This window comes from Haliotis rubra, unplaced genomic scaffold (assembly GCF_003918875.1).
Source record: "Haliotis rubra isolate DU_JTF1 unplaced genomic scaffold, ASM391887v1 Scf518, whole genome shotgun sequence".
Taxonomy (NCBI): Eukaryota; Metazoa; Mollusca; class Gastropoda; order Lepetellida; family Haliotidae; genus Haliotis; species Haliotis rubra.
This window is the reverse complement of record NW_025767211.1, coordinates 695,580-711,304: the sequence shown is the minus strand read 5'-3', so window position 1 is coordinate 711,304 and position 15,725 is coordinate 695,580. Positions and strand designations below refer to the sequence as shown.

The following is a 15,725-nucleotide window of genomic DNA, read 5'->3' as shown; positions in this document are numbered from 1 at the left end:
ACGGCGGCATTCCAGTGGTGTCGTTTGATGGAACCACGAATACCGAGAACGTCATTGGTGTTCAAACGTCGGGGTAAGGTTGTCATTAAGGTTGCCATTAATACGTGGAATGTCTCTGTAGACGAAGGCAACCATCTCATTATCTCTGTGTCCCTGCATTGCTCTTGTCGCCGTTACATACGTATTGAGTCAATAAATATAAATAATGTCTTCGCTCCAGACACTGTTACAACGGTGTGTTTACATTAGGATCTAACTTGCAGACATGACACACGGCAAGCAGGTACCATGTACCTGTGCTTTGGATGTCACTCAAAAGCGGCGTCGATCATGGCCTTTTAAGCTAAGCTGAAACTTAAAACGGCGAGATTATTCCTCACTCCATGAGGTGCCTATTCTTGTCAGAATAGAAATAAAATATAATTATATCTGCATCTAACTGAAGAGACTCATGCAATTTAGCGATACGAAGCCGCTGGTATTGGCTGTGCTGAAGCTGCTTCGAGTGCTCGTGGCGGAGAGGAAACCTAGACGTTACGTCTATTTTCCCATACAAAGCTAACTGTACACTATATACTTTAAATGCACCGTAGACGGGGTACAACTCACTCACTCGCTGTAATTTGGCCGAGTGTTTAACTAAACGGAAGTGGATCATAAAACACTTGGCTTATGAACGGTAGTTGAGTGAATTGAGTGCACAGTTGACCCCTACTTAATGTCAACCTGAAACCTGCATCATTTCTTTAAACACCCCCCCCCCCCTTTCAAGTTGACGTGCTGTTACATATATATCAAACCCACAATAAATCAAACTCGTTGATCGGAGGATACAAGTTTGATTCGTATAAAGTGTTCAGTGTTTTGAACGTTACTTGAATGTTTAGTAGTGTCTTCGTTTTTCTATGCTTACCCGTTAAGCTTCGGAAATTTAAAATGTATCACTTCAATTGTTTATTTTACCGATTGCTGGATAATAATACGTAAGTAATACCAAATTAATGAAAATAAAGTTATGACAAATAATATACATTGAGTAAAAAGTATGTTTTGCAGATAATATTTGTAAAATTAACAGCCAGACCACAATTCCTTACGTTATTATCACATAAGACCAAACTAGGTGCAAGATGGTGTTCATTACTCTTTTGATGGAATGTTGCTTAAAGCGGGGTAAATCCATGCCCATATTTTAGTAACAACACAATACCAGTTAACTAAAAGCAAAAGTTTTATTGTAAAGAAAGTATAAAGAATATACATATACATCTCAACAAGAATAAAATACATCTCAAAATCTGAGCATATCTGTGGAATAATACTGACAGGTCGTATCATCTATACAAATGATATAGAAATTGGAGTTTGTTTTCAATTCTGTTCACATAGCAAATGACTAGATGAGGTATTGCTCCAAGAGAAAATGCACATTGGTATAAATGCCGTTGACGTATAGTATTAATGCGAGTCATTATTTACAAGCGACGTCTGTTGACGGAAGCACTCTTGTTCCTGCGGGTGTGAGAGAACCCTTTCATCTTGAAATTGTTCGAACTAAACTACAAGTCAGTCTAATCACAGTTATGAGAGTACAGTTATTTTAGTATGGATAAGAAGGTGCTTTTATCGCCGCTTTGCACAGTATTTCAGCTATCTAACGGCGTTTCAGCTGAATGAGGAGTGAGTTTAGTTTTACGCCGCTTTCAAATATCACGGCGGGGGACACCAGAAATAGGCTTCACATTTTGTACCCATGTGGGGAATCGAACCTGGGTCTTCAGCGTGACGAGCGAACGCTTTAACCACTAGGCTACAAAACCACCCACTCAATGAGGAGGAAAGCCCGCATGTTTCAGACGTTTACCAAAGTGGTGAAACCCAGCGTGGTTTGGACCTCACAAACCTTAAATATAATCAGGGCGAAACAAGATTCAAACCCACGATCATAGGTTTCTGCAAAGAGAGCTCGGTCTCCACATATACAGGAACCTCATTTTCTTGATATCATCAGCTGGAAATTAAAACTGAATATATTTGCGTGCACATCCATCGTACAATTCCGAGCGTTCCATTTTGAGACAAATATGGTTATATATAATAACAAAAAGCAATAACAAAAAGATAACGAAAACAAAAACAGCACCGTGTGATCTTTCTAGACAGTTGAAATGCAGAAATTGTGGAACACATCGATTCAACGTGAACACGCATCGCTCAGCTAAAACCCCGTTACTGTACAGTTCAGATCGGAATTATCCGAATTGACATATTTCCTCATCAGGTATTCATCAGCATTTAGGGGTTTTGTCCAATTATACACATATGTATGAAAGTACTGACAAATAACTGTCCGGAAATGGGGGTTTCCTGATTAACAGGGTATCACTGTATTGGTACTTAGTATACACTAACTGATACATATTACACATACATGACTGAGATTCTTTTGAGCAGGGTCCATATACGGTACGAGTATTGTGAATCTACATATACAGGTATGGGCTTTACGATCGCCGTAGATATGAAAGAGGTTTCTAAAGTGAACATGTGCCACTGGATCCTGGTAATGAGGGTAAACATAAAGTGTAAGGGTGATACATGAGATACGATCTGAAGTAGCAGCCAGACAAGGCAGTACTAGGATGGTTAATTAGTGAGTGAATGACTATGGTTTAACGCCGTTTTTAGCAATATTCCAGCAATATCACGGCGATGGACACCAGAAATGGGCTTCACACTTTGTACCATTGCGGGGGATCGAACCCGGTCCTTCGGTGTGACGAGCAAACCCTTTAACCACAAGGCTTACTTTTTAACCAGATCTGCTGGGACTGTCACCCCCGCAAGCACACAATCCTTTAAATCCTAAACATTCGAAACACAATATAAGATGCAAACGGGTAACTGAATGATATGTTGCTGTTTTACGACAGCAATACAATAATCACTATCACAGTAAGATGACGATCTCGATATGGAAACAGCACAATATGTATGAAAGAAACGTGGGTCTACATGTACTACATCCTGGTATCAGCCAGTGGTGAAGCGTTGCAGAAAAGGTAAATGGATGTTTTGGAGCAACAAAAAATAAAGTCTTTGGTTATAGCGGGACAACAATTGCAATAGGTTCTTAAAAAATTAGATTCATTTTGTTCATTTTTCGATTCTCTATAAATGTGTTTGAACACAGACACACTTGTGCCTACTTTGTAAATGCTTGGCAAGGAAAGGGTCGGATCATTAAACGGCCTTCTATAAGCTCAGCATCAAGCGTATACGTGTTAATAAGAATCAGCACAATTTAATTACTGACATGGTAAGAAGAATATGAATAATAAAATATATTAAACTATCTCGAAAACAATTAATGTGTCATTTGAAAAACATATTCATGTCATCTATTTGAGAAACTACATTACGGAGACTAGACCTTAATAACCACATCATTCCAATAATTGCAACTGCTTATATCAAAGACACAGCGAATGATTACAAAGGTATAAATGAAAGATAAAAATCTCTTGAAATATACGAATAGATAGGCAAGTTGATATTGCAGGAGCATGTTCATTTATGTTCTTATCCAAATGGATGTGCCAGTCGACTTTCTCCTAGTCGTATTAAACAAGTGAAAACATTATTTCATTGCCCGGGTTAAATATTGTAATTACAGGTTATAGTGGCCAGAACATGGCCACTATGTTATTCATATAGAGCATGAAACATATACACGATTGGTGCTGTTTGTAAATACAGTGATATCATTTCCTTTTCATCAATTGTGCATGACCTCCCTGCATTAGCACATAAACTTCTATTAATTTGCAGACATTCAGAATATGAAAAATATGTAACAAATATTCAATATATGTCAATACAGTAATGATCTTCCTGTTTGAGCTCCGTGTACTCACAGGTCAACTTCTTTTAATTTCCTGAGGTGCGTTGTAGCGCCATGTTTCCCATCTGAAATCACCTCCAACTCCATCTTGTCTCTGTTTTCTAGTTCCTTCTTTCTCTGTTCTTTCCTTTCGTTCCTTACTTCTCTGTTTTTGTTGAAGAGGTGCCACAGCGCCTCCACGATGTCTCCTAGCACCATGATGCTGGAGTTGTTGGCCACGGCTCTCAGAACCAAGACACCGTCGTCGCGGATGTAGTCGTCAATGAATTTGCGACACAGTTCCTTTTCATCTTCAACGTTGACGAACCTGCTCAGATATTTTTCGACATAACGCACCCTGTTGCGTCTGTAGACGAGGTTGTAGGACCACACGAGCGTTGACACTGCGTTCACGCATGCAAGGAATAGAAACCAGAACCACAGAATAGCAAAGATCTTTTCAGATAGCATGTTGATTGAAAGGACGCATTGGTAGGTGAAGGTGTTGACGTTCTGTTGTTGACGTATTTTGACGTCACAGTAGGTGACTCTTGGAAAAGCCGTCGTGTCCGTGATTTCGCCATTTTCCAGAAGATTGCTGAGCACCAGAATGCCAAACTTGAGGAAATCAAATCCGAGGAGCGCATTTAGGAGGAAATATTGTCCAACTGAGTTAGCGACATAAAGAATTTTGGAAAAGAAATACAGTCCAACCAAATACGTTCCGTTGCGGGATCCTAAAGGGAAGAAAAGGATGCTAAGTCTGGACATCCGCCGGCGCATGCGCGAGAAGATGGTGTACCTACGTTCGCGTTCAAAGATAAGCCAGCTGTGAATATAGGCTGCAATATTTGTTACGGTCGTCGCTCTTTCCTTTGGCTTTGAATACTGTGTTTTCTGTGAAAGGGAGGTAATCTTCTCAATGTTGATTCCACCGTTGCCTTGGCACAGGCTCCAAATCATGTTCGGCATTTTAAACATCAGAGCCTGAAAATATGAACGATTTATTATACCTTTATGATTCTGTGCTATTGAGATTTTACGATAAACATCATGTATATAACAACGTTACTTATACTGTTTCCTGGGTAGGACAAGATTGAGTACATTAACTGCTACCTGCGTCGGGGTCGTCGTCATAATCATCACCATCATCTGATCAGCTCAATTATCATCATGTGCTTGTCATCAGCGATGAAGACATAGATTTGTTTATTACTCATTTTGTGTCCTTATCCGGGGACCGCCTCCGTGGTGTAGTGGTTAGAGCGTCCCAGCGGAGAGTGGAAGGTCGCGGGTTCGATCCCCTACCGCGTCATACCAAAAGACGTTAAAATATGGTACTTGTTGGTCCCTGCCTGGAGCTCGGCATTAATGGGTACATCAAGGACTGGTCGGCTCGGAGTCAGTATAATGCGTCTGAGTGGGGTATTCATGCTTCACTGCGGCGTGGTATCTCAGTGGGCTAGCACTATAAAACCAGCTTAAGTTTGGGCTAGTACAAGCAGCCGCACATACACATACACACGCATGCACGTCGTCATATGAGCGAAATATTCTCAAGCACGACGTTAAACCCAAATTCACCTCACCTCACCTTATCCGGGCGTTTCTTGTGTTGTTACAGACCTACAGTGTTTATGAATTTGAGCCTGACGATTGGTATTTTCTGTAGCCTGTGTCTCTGCATTGCTTCAGGGACGTTCCGTTAAGGACTTTGTATTATCATTAACTGTGACGGAGGTACACCGTGGCGTATTTAATTTCACGACGACTGCTCAAAGTTTATTCTAGCCTTGATGTGATCTTGATTAAGCAGGCATGTTGTTTAATGCCACACTCCGCAATATTCCTAATATATGGCGGCGGTCTGTAAATAATCGAGTCTGGACCAGACAATCCAATGATCAACAGAATGAGCATCGATCTACGCAATTGGGATACGATGACAAGATGTGTCGAAGTGTGATGACACGGTTAAAGAGAGTAGAGAGATTCCACAGAAGCCTCTGGACTCACCTGGACTAAGAGGATAATAGGAAGCCATTGGTAGTACTTGAGTTCCGCCTTCTGACGTTCCTTCTCTTCCACCGGGAGGGGGTGGCTGATGGGGGCGTTGTAGGTGTTCTTCACCCAGCAGGAATTGTGGATGTAGTCCGCCTGAAAGTGGGAAATATAGCATTTAACATTGGGAGGTGAAGTTAGGCTTACCGTCGCATGAAGATTATTGCACGACGTTTTTAATTTTTTATTTATTTTGTGTGTGTATGTGTGTGTGTGTGAGAGAGAGAGAGAGAGAGAGAGAGAGAGAGAGAGAGAGAGAGAGAGAGAGAGAGCATGTGTGTGAGAGTGAGTGAGTTTGTCTGTGCGTCCGATTGTCCATGAGATTACTTAAGTCGAATACCCTCTAATCACATTATGCCCATGCAACTGACCTGCTAAGACGTGTGTCTGCGTACTAAATGAACCTGCTGATAACATATTCACTTAAAACTTATTCCCCATGTCGAATACCCATACCAACCGATCACCTCTGAGGAATGCCAGTAGTGCAACTGGCCGTTATTACTATTAATACACGTATTTACTGACACCCTGCGATGGCGTATGCCGATCACAAAAATGCCCCCAGCCCATCTGTATACGTACAACTGATCCCCCGTACAAACGGACCCCTTCTCCCATCTGACTTCGGTTATCACTACAAATTGACCCCTCTGACTTCGTATATTCGTAAACATATCCGTATATGACCCCCTCTAACGTCGTATACCCGTATAAACTGACCCGCTCTTATTGCATATGCCAGTATAAATTGAACCCCTCCGACGACGTATACCCGTACAACTGACCCCTCTGACGTCGTATGGCCGTACAAACTGACCCACTGACGTCGTATATCCGTACAAACTGCTCCGCCCTGATGTCGTTTACCCGTACAAACTGATCCCCACTGACGTCATACACCCGTACGTCACCACCACTGACGTTGCATACCCGTACAAACTGCACACACACACACACCCACACCCCACCCCCAACCCCCACCCCCCTCCCGATGACGTATACCCGTACAACTGACCCCTCTGACGTCATACACCCGTACAAACTGACCACCACTGATGTAACATACCCGTACAAACTGACTCCCACCCCCCACATCCACCCACACACCCTGCCAGTTATCTATACCCACGTACATGGTCGGTATCCTTGGAGATCCAACATTTGATGGGGCTGCCGGCGATCTGAGTAGTGGTGATGACGAGGCAGAAAAACGTGAGGAGGAATGTCGTCCAGTTGTGGTTGAGGCGGTCGGAGAAGCCGTCGTCGCAGGGAACGCCGATCCCCACAAGTTCTGAGGCAGAGCCGAATAAAGATCCGAGCACACTAAGCCTGGTAAACCGTCAACAAAAGAAGGGTATGAAACACATTTTGTTACTGACGTATACACTTAAGGAATCCATTTAAATTACCTTTTTCGATAAATCATTCATCTCGGTGAAATTCGAACTTTGAAAAGATACACTCGAGAGGGGTACATGCATATGATGTTCGAAGGCCAACATGTCTGCTGTATACGATATGGCATGATGTTTATCATCTTAATTAATTAGATGTCGTCATACGACTATCCCACTATGCGATATGATAATAACCAAAGCGCCTGTTTCCACACACTTGTACATGATAAAGCCATAATTATTCCAGATTACCAAGCTGTCTGAGGCACTAGAGGGTTATCTGACTTGTCCCACCGGGTACCCATTCACTGCCGGACGAACATAGGCAATTCATAAACAAACCCACTAGCATCGGGTGAGACCACATGTGTTACGTGAGTTTGTTAGTTGTGGGGCAGGACAGAGGTCTTAGAAACTCTCAGGAGTCAAGCCTCCAAACACGGTCACCCATCCAAGGACCGGTCACCCGACCAACGTTGCTTAACTTAAGTGAAGGGCCTAGATTTTCGAAGCTCTCTTAGCGCTGAGATAGTCGTAAGTGCCGTACATTAACATTAACTTACGACTATCTTAGCGCTAAGAGAGCTTCGAAAATCTAGGCCCTGGGTGCTATGCACAGGACCACACACCACGCACACACACCACACACACACCACACACTGCCACATATTATGTATTGTGATCTTTTGTTCATAATAGATCGTGTATCGTGAAAAGGAATTCAAGTGAGTGAGTGGATTTAGTTTTACGACGCACTCAGCAATATTCCAGCTATATGGCGGCGGTCTGTAAATAATCGAGTCTGGACCAGACAATCCAGTAATCAACACCATGAGCATCTATCTACGCAACTGGGAACCGATGACATGTGTGAACAAGTCAGCAAGCCTGACCACCCGATCCCGTATGTCGCCTCTTACGACAAGCATGGGTTACTGAAGATCAATATTCTAACCCGGACCTTCACGGGTAAAGGAATTCAAGATAACTTTGGGTGAATTTACTTCATTCGCAATAAACACTATTAATATGTTTAAAACATCTTTAATATCTCCCCATATTTGAAAATACACCATCATTTTTTTATTCAAGTTTCAACTAAATATTGAAAGACAAGACCGGTTAGAAAAATAAACTACAATAGAATTTACCACTTAAAATTATGGACAATGTACATTGCAGATATAAAATATATATTGTTAATGAGAACCCTGGTTATTCAAACGTAGGTACGACCTATTTTGCCAAAATGGTTATTCTATCTAAATTTCGTGTTTTCATGTGGAACGAGACTAACATTAGAAACAAGTCGGAATTAAATATAAATCGATTCAGGTAAATGTGTTTCGTTTTCTTATCCTCTAAAGAATGCAATCCATACATTGTTGTACTGGGGAGTCATTACATTCTTAGTAAATGTATCTGTCTCCACCGAAATGTCGAAATGTTGGAAATGAATTTCAGAAAAGTATGTGGAACCTATGATATTTCTAAATATTAGAAAAATACGCAGATCTAGACGAGCTATGCAGGGATCTCAATTCGAAATACTAGTATACTAAAATTAAACACACCGGAAATGTTACAAGCAATCGAGAATATTTCGATCACCCGACCAAGAAACTTATTTAGTAAAGTGAGTGAGACTGGTTTTACGCCTCTTTTAGCAATATTCCAGCAACATCACGGCGGGGAACACCAGAAATGGGCGTCACTCATTGTACTCATGTAGGGAATCGAACCCGGGTCTTCAGCGTGACGAGCGGACGCTTTAACCATTAGGCTACCCCACTGCCCCAATTTAGTAAAGTACTCCATGAAAATATAGACGCGTAGAAAATGAAAGTGTGTAAAATATAAATATGATTTTCTTATCACTTGTTTCAATAACGAAACAAATAAAAAACACGGCATGTCTTGAAACAGATTCAGAAATATGAGAAATACACGGTGTGTAGGGATACCACAATCACGTTCATTAATGCAAACATCAGATTGAAGCTTATACACGGGAGATAACTCCTGAAACGCTCGCGCTCCGTTACGCATTACGACATAACTGCTTGAATGTTTCAGCGAAGGAAATTTCCAACGCCTGTCGGAAATATACGAGCTTTGCCGACTGTCATTTGACCTCGTTATTTGAGTCGGTTATTGCAACAGACCCGGACGCTGATTTCTGTCTCCGGAAATCCCCGTTGGACTTCGGGAGTGTTATCGCAAACGTGACTAAGAGCAATGCCACTTTCACACAGGTCAATGTGTTCGAAAACAACCCCGGGCCCTCTGTGACTAACACTCTCTCCAAACTACCGTCAGTCCTTGATAAAATGAATTTGAAGTTTACGATTTATTAGACTAAGGCTTAGTCTCTGAATATATATAATTTTGATAGTAACAAACAAGCCCATTTATATTGAAAAGGAGCCCTAGGGAGACCAGAGATTCAGAACCTGAACCTGAGGAAATCTAGACTTGCTTTATTTAGGGCTTTAGCACGGCAGAGAGGGCTTGGCAGTGGGGAAAATAATGTGGTTCAGGGACTGTGAGACAGACTAACAATTTATTGAAACGTGTACACATAAGGTGTAAAATGTTAAAATGTAACTCTATACAGGCTGAAATCGTTTTGTTGTAAAAGCTTTTACGTGGGAAGTACTTCAAGATGAATGCACGCACTCAAACGCACACAAACGCACACAAACGCATGCGTATGTCAGCTGCTTGGTCGATCCTAATAATGCTTCAGTGTCAGTGTCTATTTCAGTTTTAACACAAAACTACTATCGTTGTAAAAATGGTGATCTCCCTAAAACAATCAAATGCCATATTCACTACATGCAAACCAGCTTCTGTTTTGTCAGATAGTTCATGTCAAAACCTGTTGTGATGTTCCACAAAAAAGTCAAGTGTTTAATACAGTAATGCATTTTTGTTTTATTCTGTATTGTGAATATGTGAATCTTCTTTAGAATAGTCTCTCTCAACACCACAGGGTGTAGCCAATGTTTGAATTATATTTTGTATTATTGCTGTAACGTATAGGGTGAAATTATAAATATTAAATCTATCTATCACAGTCTAACACTCAAGAAACTCAAGGACCTACGTTAATACTTTGAGTTATCCGAGGTTCGGCACAACTCAAAATGCTGACTAAGCAGGAATACGCAGTCACTCCGAGACAACAGCAACTTCGACACTTCAAAGTTCGAGTTTGACTGTTTTTTTAAAACGAAGCTGGAAGCCTCTTTGTTAAAACACATACAATAGAATGTGTTTTGTTTGTTTGTTGTTTAACGCCGCAATCAGCAATATTCCAGCTATATGGCTACGGTCTGTAAATATTCGAGTCTGGACTAGATAACCCAGTGATCAACAACAATTGCAAGTGGGATACGATGACATGTGTCAACCAAGTCAGCGAAAATGACCACCCGATCCCGTTAGTCGTCTCTTACGCTATGCATGGGTTGCTAAAGACCAATTCAAACCCGGAATCAATACGACGGAAATAACAACTTATATCCACCTGGTATCATCACTTTTTTTATCGCGAATCCTTGTCATGTTGTTAGTCACTTGATTGTCTGGTCCAGACACCATTGTTTACAGACCGCGTCATACAGTCATACAGCTGTAAAAACTGCTGAACGCGACGTCAAACACGTACACATGATATAGTCAGAATTGTACAATCGACTCTGCCTTTAGCACATACATACATACATACATACATACATACATACATACATACATACATACATACATACATACATACATACATACATACAGAGCTCCAGATAAGATTTAGCTCATGTGGGTACTGTACCCACTGTATTTTTGGGGAGTGGGTATTATGAATATTGAGTGGGTATTTCATATACGTTACCCACTGCTTTCAGATATGTGCGTATTTCAGTCATTTTACTCACCTAAGTATTATGTCATTGAGTAAGTTTACTAAGCAGGTATATAATGGAAATGATTTCATAAAAAATCACTCATCCTATACTGACAGTACAACACTAGTCCTATACTAACTGTACAACTTGATAGCAAGCGATGTCTTTTTCATTACGCAAGCGATTTTTATAAATATATTCCGTACGCATTTGTTTTAAACTTTTTGCGTATCTGACATTGTAAATGCATAATTTGTACGCAACAATTAGTTTTTCAATGCGTAATTGGAAATTTTCTATGCGTACTTTACCCGGATACGCAGCTTATCTGGGCCTCTGTAACATACATACATACATACATACATACATACATACATACATACATACATACATACATACATACATACATACATACATACATACATACATACATACATACATACATACATACATACACATACATAGAGTTCATCTCATTGAAGTAAACTTGTCGCCAATTCAGATTGCTAATTGTTAAGAAAATATATCTATGACGAGACCTATTAAGCATAATAAATATCGCATACAGTGTGCATTTGCCTGTAATACCTATCACTCTCTGAACTGATTAAACAAAAGGCATGCCTTTCGTATAAAATGACAGATCGAGGCCAGATTTGTAAACCGACCCTTATATCGTAAAACATGCGGATTAACAGAATTTGTTTTTGAGGATGGAAACATCAATCAGTGAATGTGAATATGTATAATGTAAATTAGTTTAGTATACAGGCATTGATACTCAACACTGTTTTAGTTGATATCCAGTATCGAATAAATGGAAACTGAAAACGTTCACTTACTATAATTTTTATTTCACCCCTGCAATAACTGAAACCTGGATATCTCGGCATCATGGGGGATATCTATTGTATCGAATTATCGCAGTTCGACTAGAGGTTCAAGACCATGTAAACGCTACCGGGACCTAAAACCTCGCCTTAATCGATATGTCGACTAAAATGAGACATACTAAAAGTCACATGGTTAGACGTATCCACAAGGGCACTTGTTGGGGATTTTTTTCAAAAAAATTCACGAATTAATTGTGATCATATTGCTGCCAATGTAAGTGGCCATGTAAACAAACAGAAATGGTTTATCAACATTTTCACACATTGCTCATTTTTAAAAAAGTTTTTTTTATTTTAAATGAATACACTGAGGACTTTATACGTGTCTAACTTTTAATGTCGTTATCGATCTTTTTGCGAACGTTCTATCATCTTCCTAACGCGGAAGAATTAAAAACTGAATTTTTTTAAATTGATGAAACAAAAGGCCTATTCAAAGCCTTTGTAGGGAATATATTGTGACGTAAGATCAAGGTTTCAGTTATTCGGTTATCACAGTCCTAGCCAAACTAAAGCGTCACAAAGTTTGAAAATAATGAGAAATGATATCTTTGAGCTACAGAGTCCTAAAGTAGATACAAAATTTTACTTACATATCACTCGACTTGCTCTAATATTGACTGACTGTCAACTGAATGTGACTGTCTTCGAGTTCCGCTATAAGCGGAAATTATGGCGAAATAGCGGGAGTGGCGCATACTGTAAAATCTGCAAGAGCTTACGTCACTAACTCAGTGATGATATTGTTCAAACTCGTATTTATTTATTTTCACTCGGGTGACTTTAGTTTTGGATAACCGATGTCACAATGAATTGTCACAAGTGCACTGTGGGGCGTTAAGGCTGACCCGCATTCCTCAGTTGGACTAGGCGCCTGTCTTACAAGTACGTGCGTTATTCCAGTTGCGCATTTTGTCAAGCAGACTAGTTTGCAATGCTGCGATGTCTATTTTCTTGAATGATGTAAGGGAAGTAACTCTTGGTCGTCAATCTCCATGCAATGGTCCTATAGTTGATGTGTTACAGTGAATGGTTCGCAGTGATAAAACTTTTAGAGAATATTATTATTAATAGTTTTTCATTCCCTTTTGTATAGTCACGCGTTCACATGGCCTTATTTAAGCGCCGTGTTTTAAAAAAAATTTATTGTCATCTTCAGCCTACAAGAAAGCGGGCGGGCATACAAATAAATGAAAATATTTAAAATATATGTACATTGTTCTTTACTGATTGTGCAACTTAATTAAGAAATTTCAAATCAATTAATTCAGTCATTGAATTACTCTGTTGTGTAAATCGAGTCGCAGGTTTTTAGTAAATGTAGATTTAGAAAGGTCAAGCTGACCTCGGTTACATGGGTATGCAAGGATAAGAGCGGGTATTTATTACATCGGGGCATAACGGTCCACAAAATAATAAAAAAGTTGTTTAAGAAACTATCATTAAACTATTGACACATTTCACTATTTGTTACGAGGGAGGAGTGCAGAGAGGGGAACAGCCAGATGTTCGAAAAAGGATCGGCACAGGTAAATGAATCAATAGCACACCTGGCTGTTCCTCTGTCTGCACTCCTCCCTCGTAACATATAGTGAACTATATCAATATTTTAATGATAGTTTGTTAAACAACTTTTTAATTATTAAATCATAATTCATGACATTTACAATGGTAGAAAAATTATAATGCATCATGCCAAATTAGAAAACGATTGTACTTGTAGTGTTTGAGTAAACACCGTCACGAAAGGTTTTCTGCCAGACTATACAGTTAGCTTTCTGTCAGATGTATATGTTAACTATATGTTACCCTTGACAACACCTTCGGGTTTATGTGGAACGCGTCATACTTTGGTGTACGTTTCATATATTCACGTGTACTACTCCAGGTGTATCTAGATTACCTAATTCTGTTTAACTTGTCACGCTTGTGAACATCGTGTTATCATTTTGTGTAAATTCCCACAGGAGCGATGTGTTAGCTACAGTGCGTCTTATATATAATATTTAATCATATAATACGTAACGTAATTAACAGTGAAACCTGTCTAAACCGGCACCCAACGGGTCCGAAATAAAATGCCGGTTTAGACAGGGTGCCGGATTAGACAGTGACGATCATTTTACAACATGGCTGCCATTTACAATCGTCAATCTCTTTATCTCTATAATGCCTTTGACTTTTTGCAATTTTAGAACACCAATGCACAGGAAGCTTATCTAGGGAAAAGTTTTTTAAACATCTTGGCAACGTACATCATTGCTGTTTATGGTCTATATGTAATAGTCTCCTATAAATGATTGAAACATTCTATTATAAAAATGAGTCACTGTGTAAATAGCCAGTGGTAGATTTATTATGTGAATGACTCGTTTACCTCTTATCGTGAATTGTGAACATTATGTTATCAGGGGTGGTAGGGTAGCCTAATGGTTAAAGCATTTGCTCGTCACGCCGAAGACCCGGGTTCGAATCCCCACATGGGCACAATGTGTGAAGCCCATTTCTGGTGTCCCCCGCCATGATGTTGCTGGAATATTGCTAAAAGCGGCGTAAAACCAAACTCAGTCAGTCAGTCAGTTATGTTATCATTTTATGTGAATGACCACTGTGATGATGTGTTAATTACAGTGCGTGAGAGGGACTGTGGGGTAGCCTAATGGTTAAAGCGTTGGTTCGTCCCGCCGAAGACCCGGGTTCGAATCCCCACATGGGCACAATGTGTGAAGCCCATTTCTGGTGTCCCCCGCCGTGATATTGCTGGAATATTGCTAAAAGCGGCGTAAAACCAAAACTCACTCACTCAGATATATAATGTTTAATCATGTATAAACTTTTGTATTACGTTAGGTTACGTATCATATATCACGTTACGCTATCTATATCATTGCTGTTCCTGGTATATATGTACTTCTATATATGATTGAAACATTCTATCATAAAACATTATTGCAAAAACTCGTCATTCATTTACTCCCGTCGTGTGTTGTATAGGTTGGTAGTCCACATTGGCACCCCTGCCAATTAAGCTTATTCTCCAACTCTCGTCCTCATAGTAGCAATAGAAAATCGAGTTTGTCAATATCTTTAAATTGATCGTGATCGTGATGCAAATTTGCTTCATTTTGATTAAGGTTGTAATATTAGGAGGACACCTGACAGCCAGCAACTACACGACAACGTGGCAAACCGATGTGTATGTAAATGAATTTATGGATGATTCACGCAAAAATGGTTGAAAATGAAAAGTATACTCATCTGTTCTATTCAGTCGTCAAGGGCAAGCATGAAACTAGCCATTAAAAAATTAAACAAAAATAGGTCCCCTCATCCTAAATTCTTCGGCAATTTGTTGCTATCATGATCAAAGTCTTCACTGAATCATAGACATGGATCATGGGACATCGGATGCCTTATTATAGCCTTCAATGTTGCACATTGCGGTTAGGCCAAGATAAAAAAACAACAACAACAATTGTTTCTCGTCATTGTGTGTAGCTCCTGTTGTCTGATATTTTCCAATTCTTTGTAAAATCAAATATCATTTAATTGTGTAAAACATTTTACAGAACATGGTTCA

General features: G+C 39.9%; 1 protein-coding gene across 1 annotated transcript; it reads right to left on the bottom strand.

Moving 5' to 3' along the window:
- Positions 1-1,218: 1,218 nt before the first annotated feature.
- On the bottom strand, positions 1,219-12,787 carry LOC124292447 (innexin unc-9-like). The gene is made up of 4 exons (XM_046729529.1): positions 12,739-12,787; positions 7,084-7,279; positions 5,903-6,043; positions 1,219-4,870 (listed from the first exon to the last, which is right to left on the bottom strand). Coding segments are annotated over exons 1-4 (1,296 nt in total). The 5' UTR covers positions 12,741-12,787; the 3' UTR covers positions 1,219-3,913.
- Between the last annotated feature and the right edge of the window lie 2,938 nt (positions 12,788-15,725).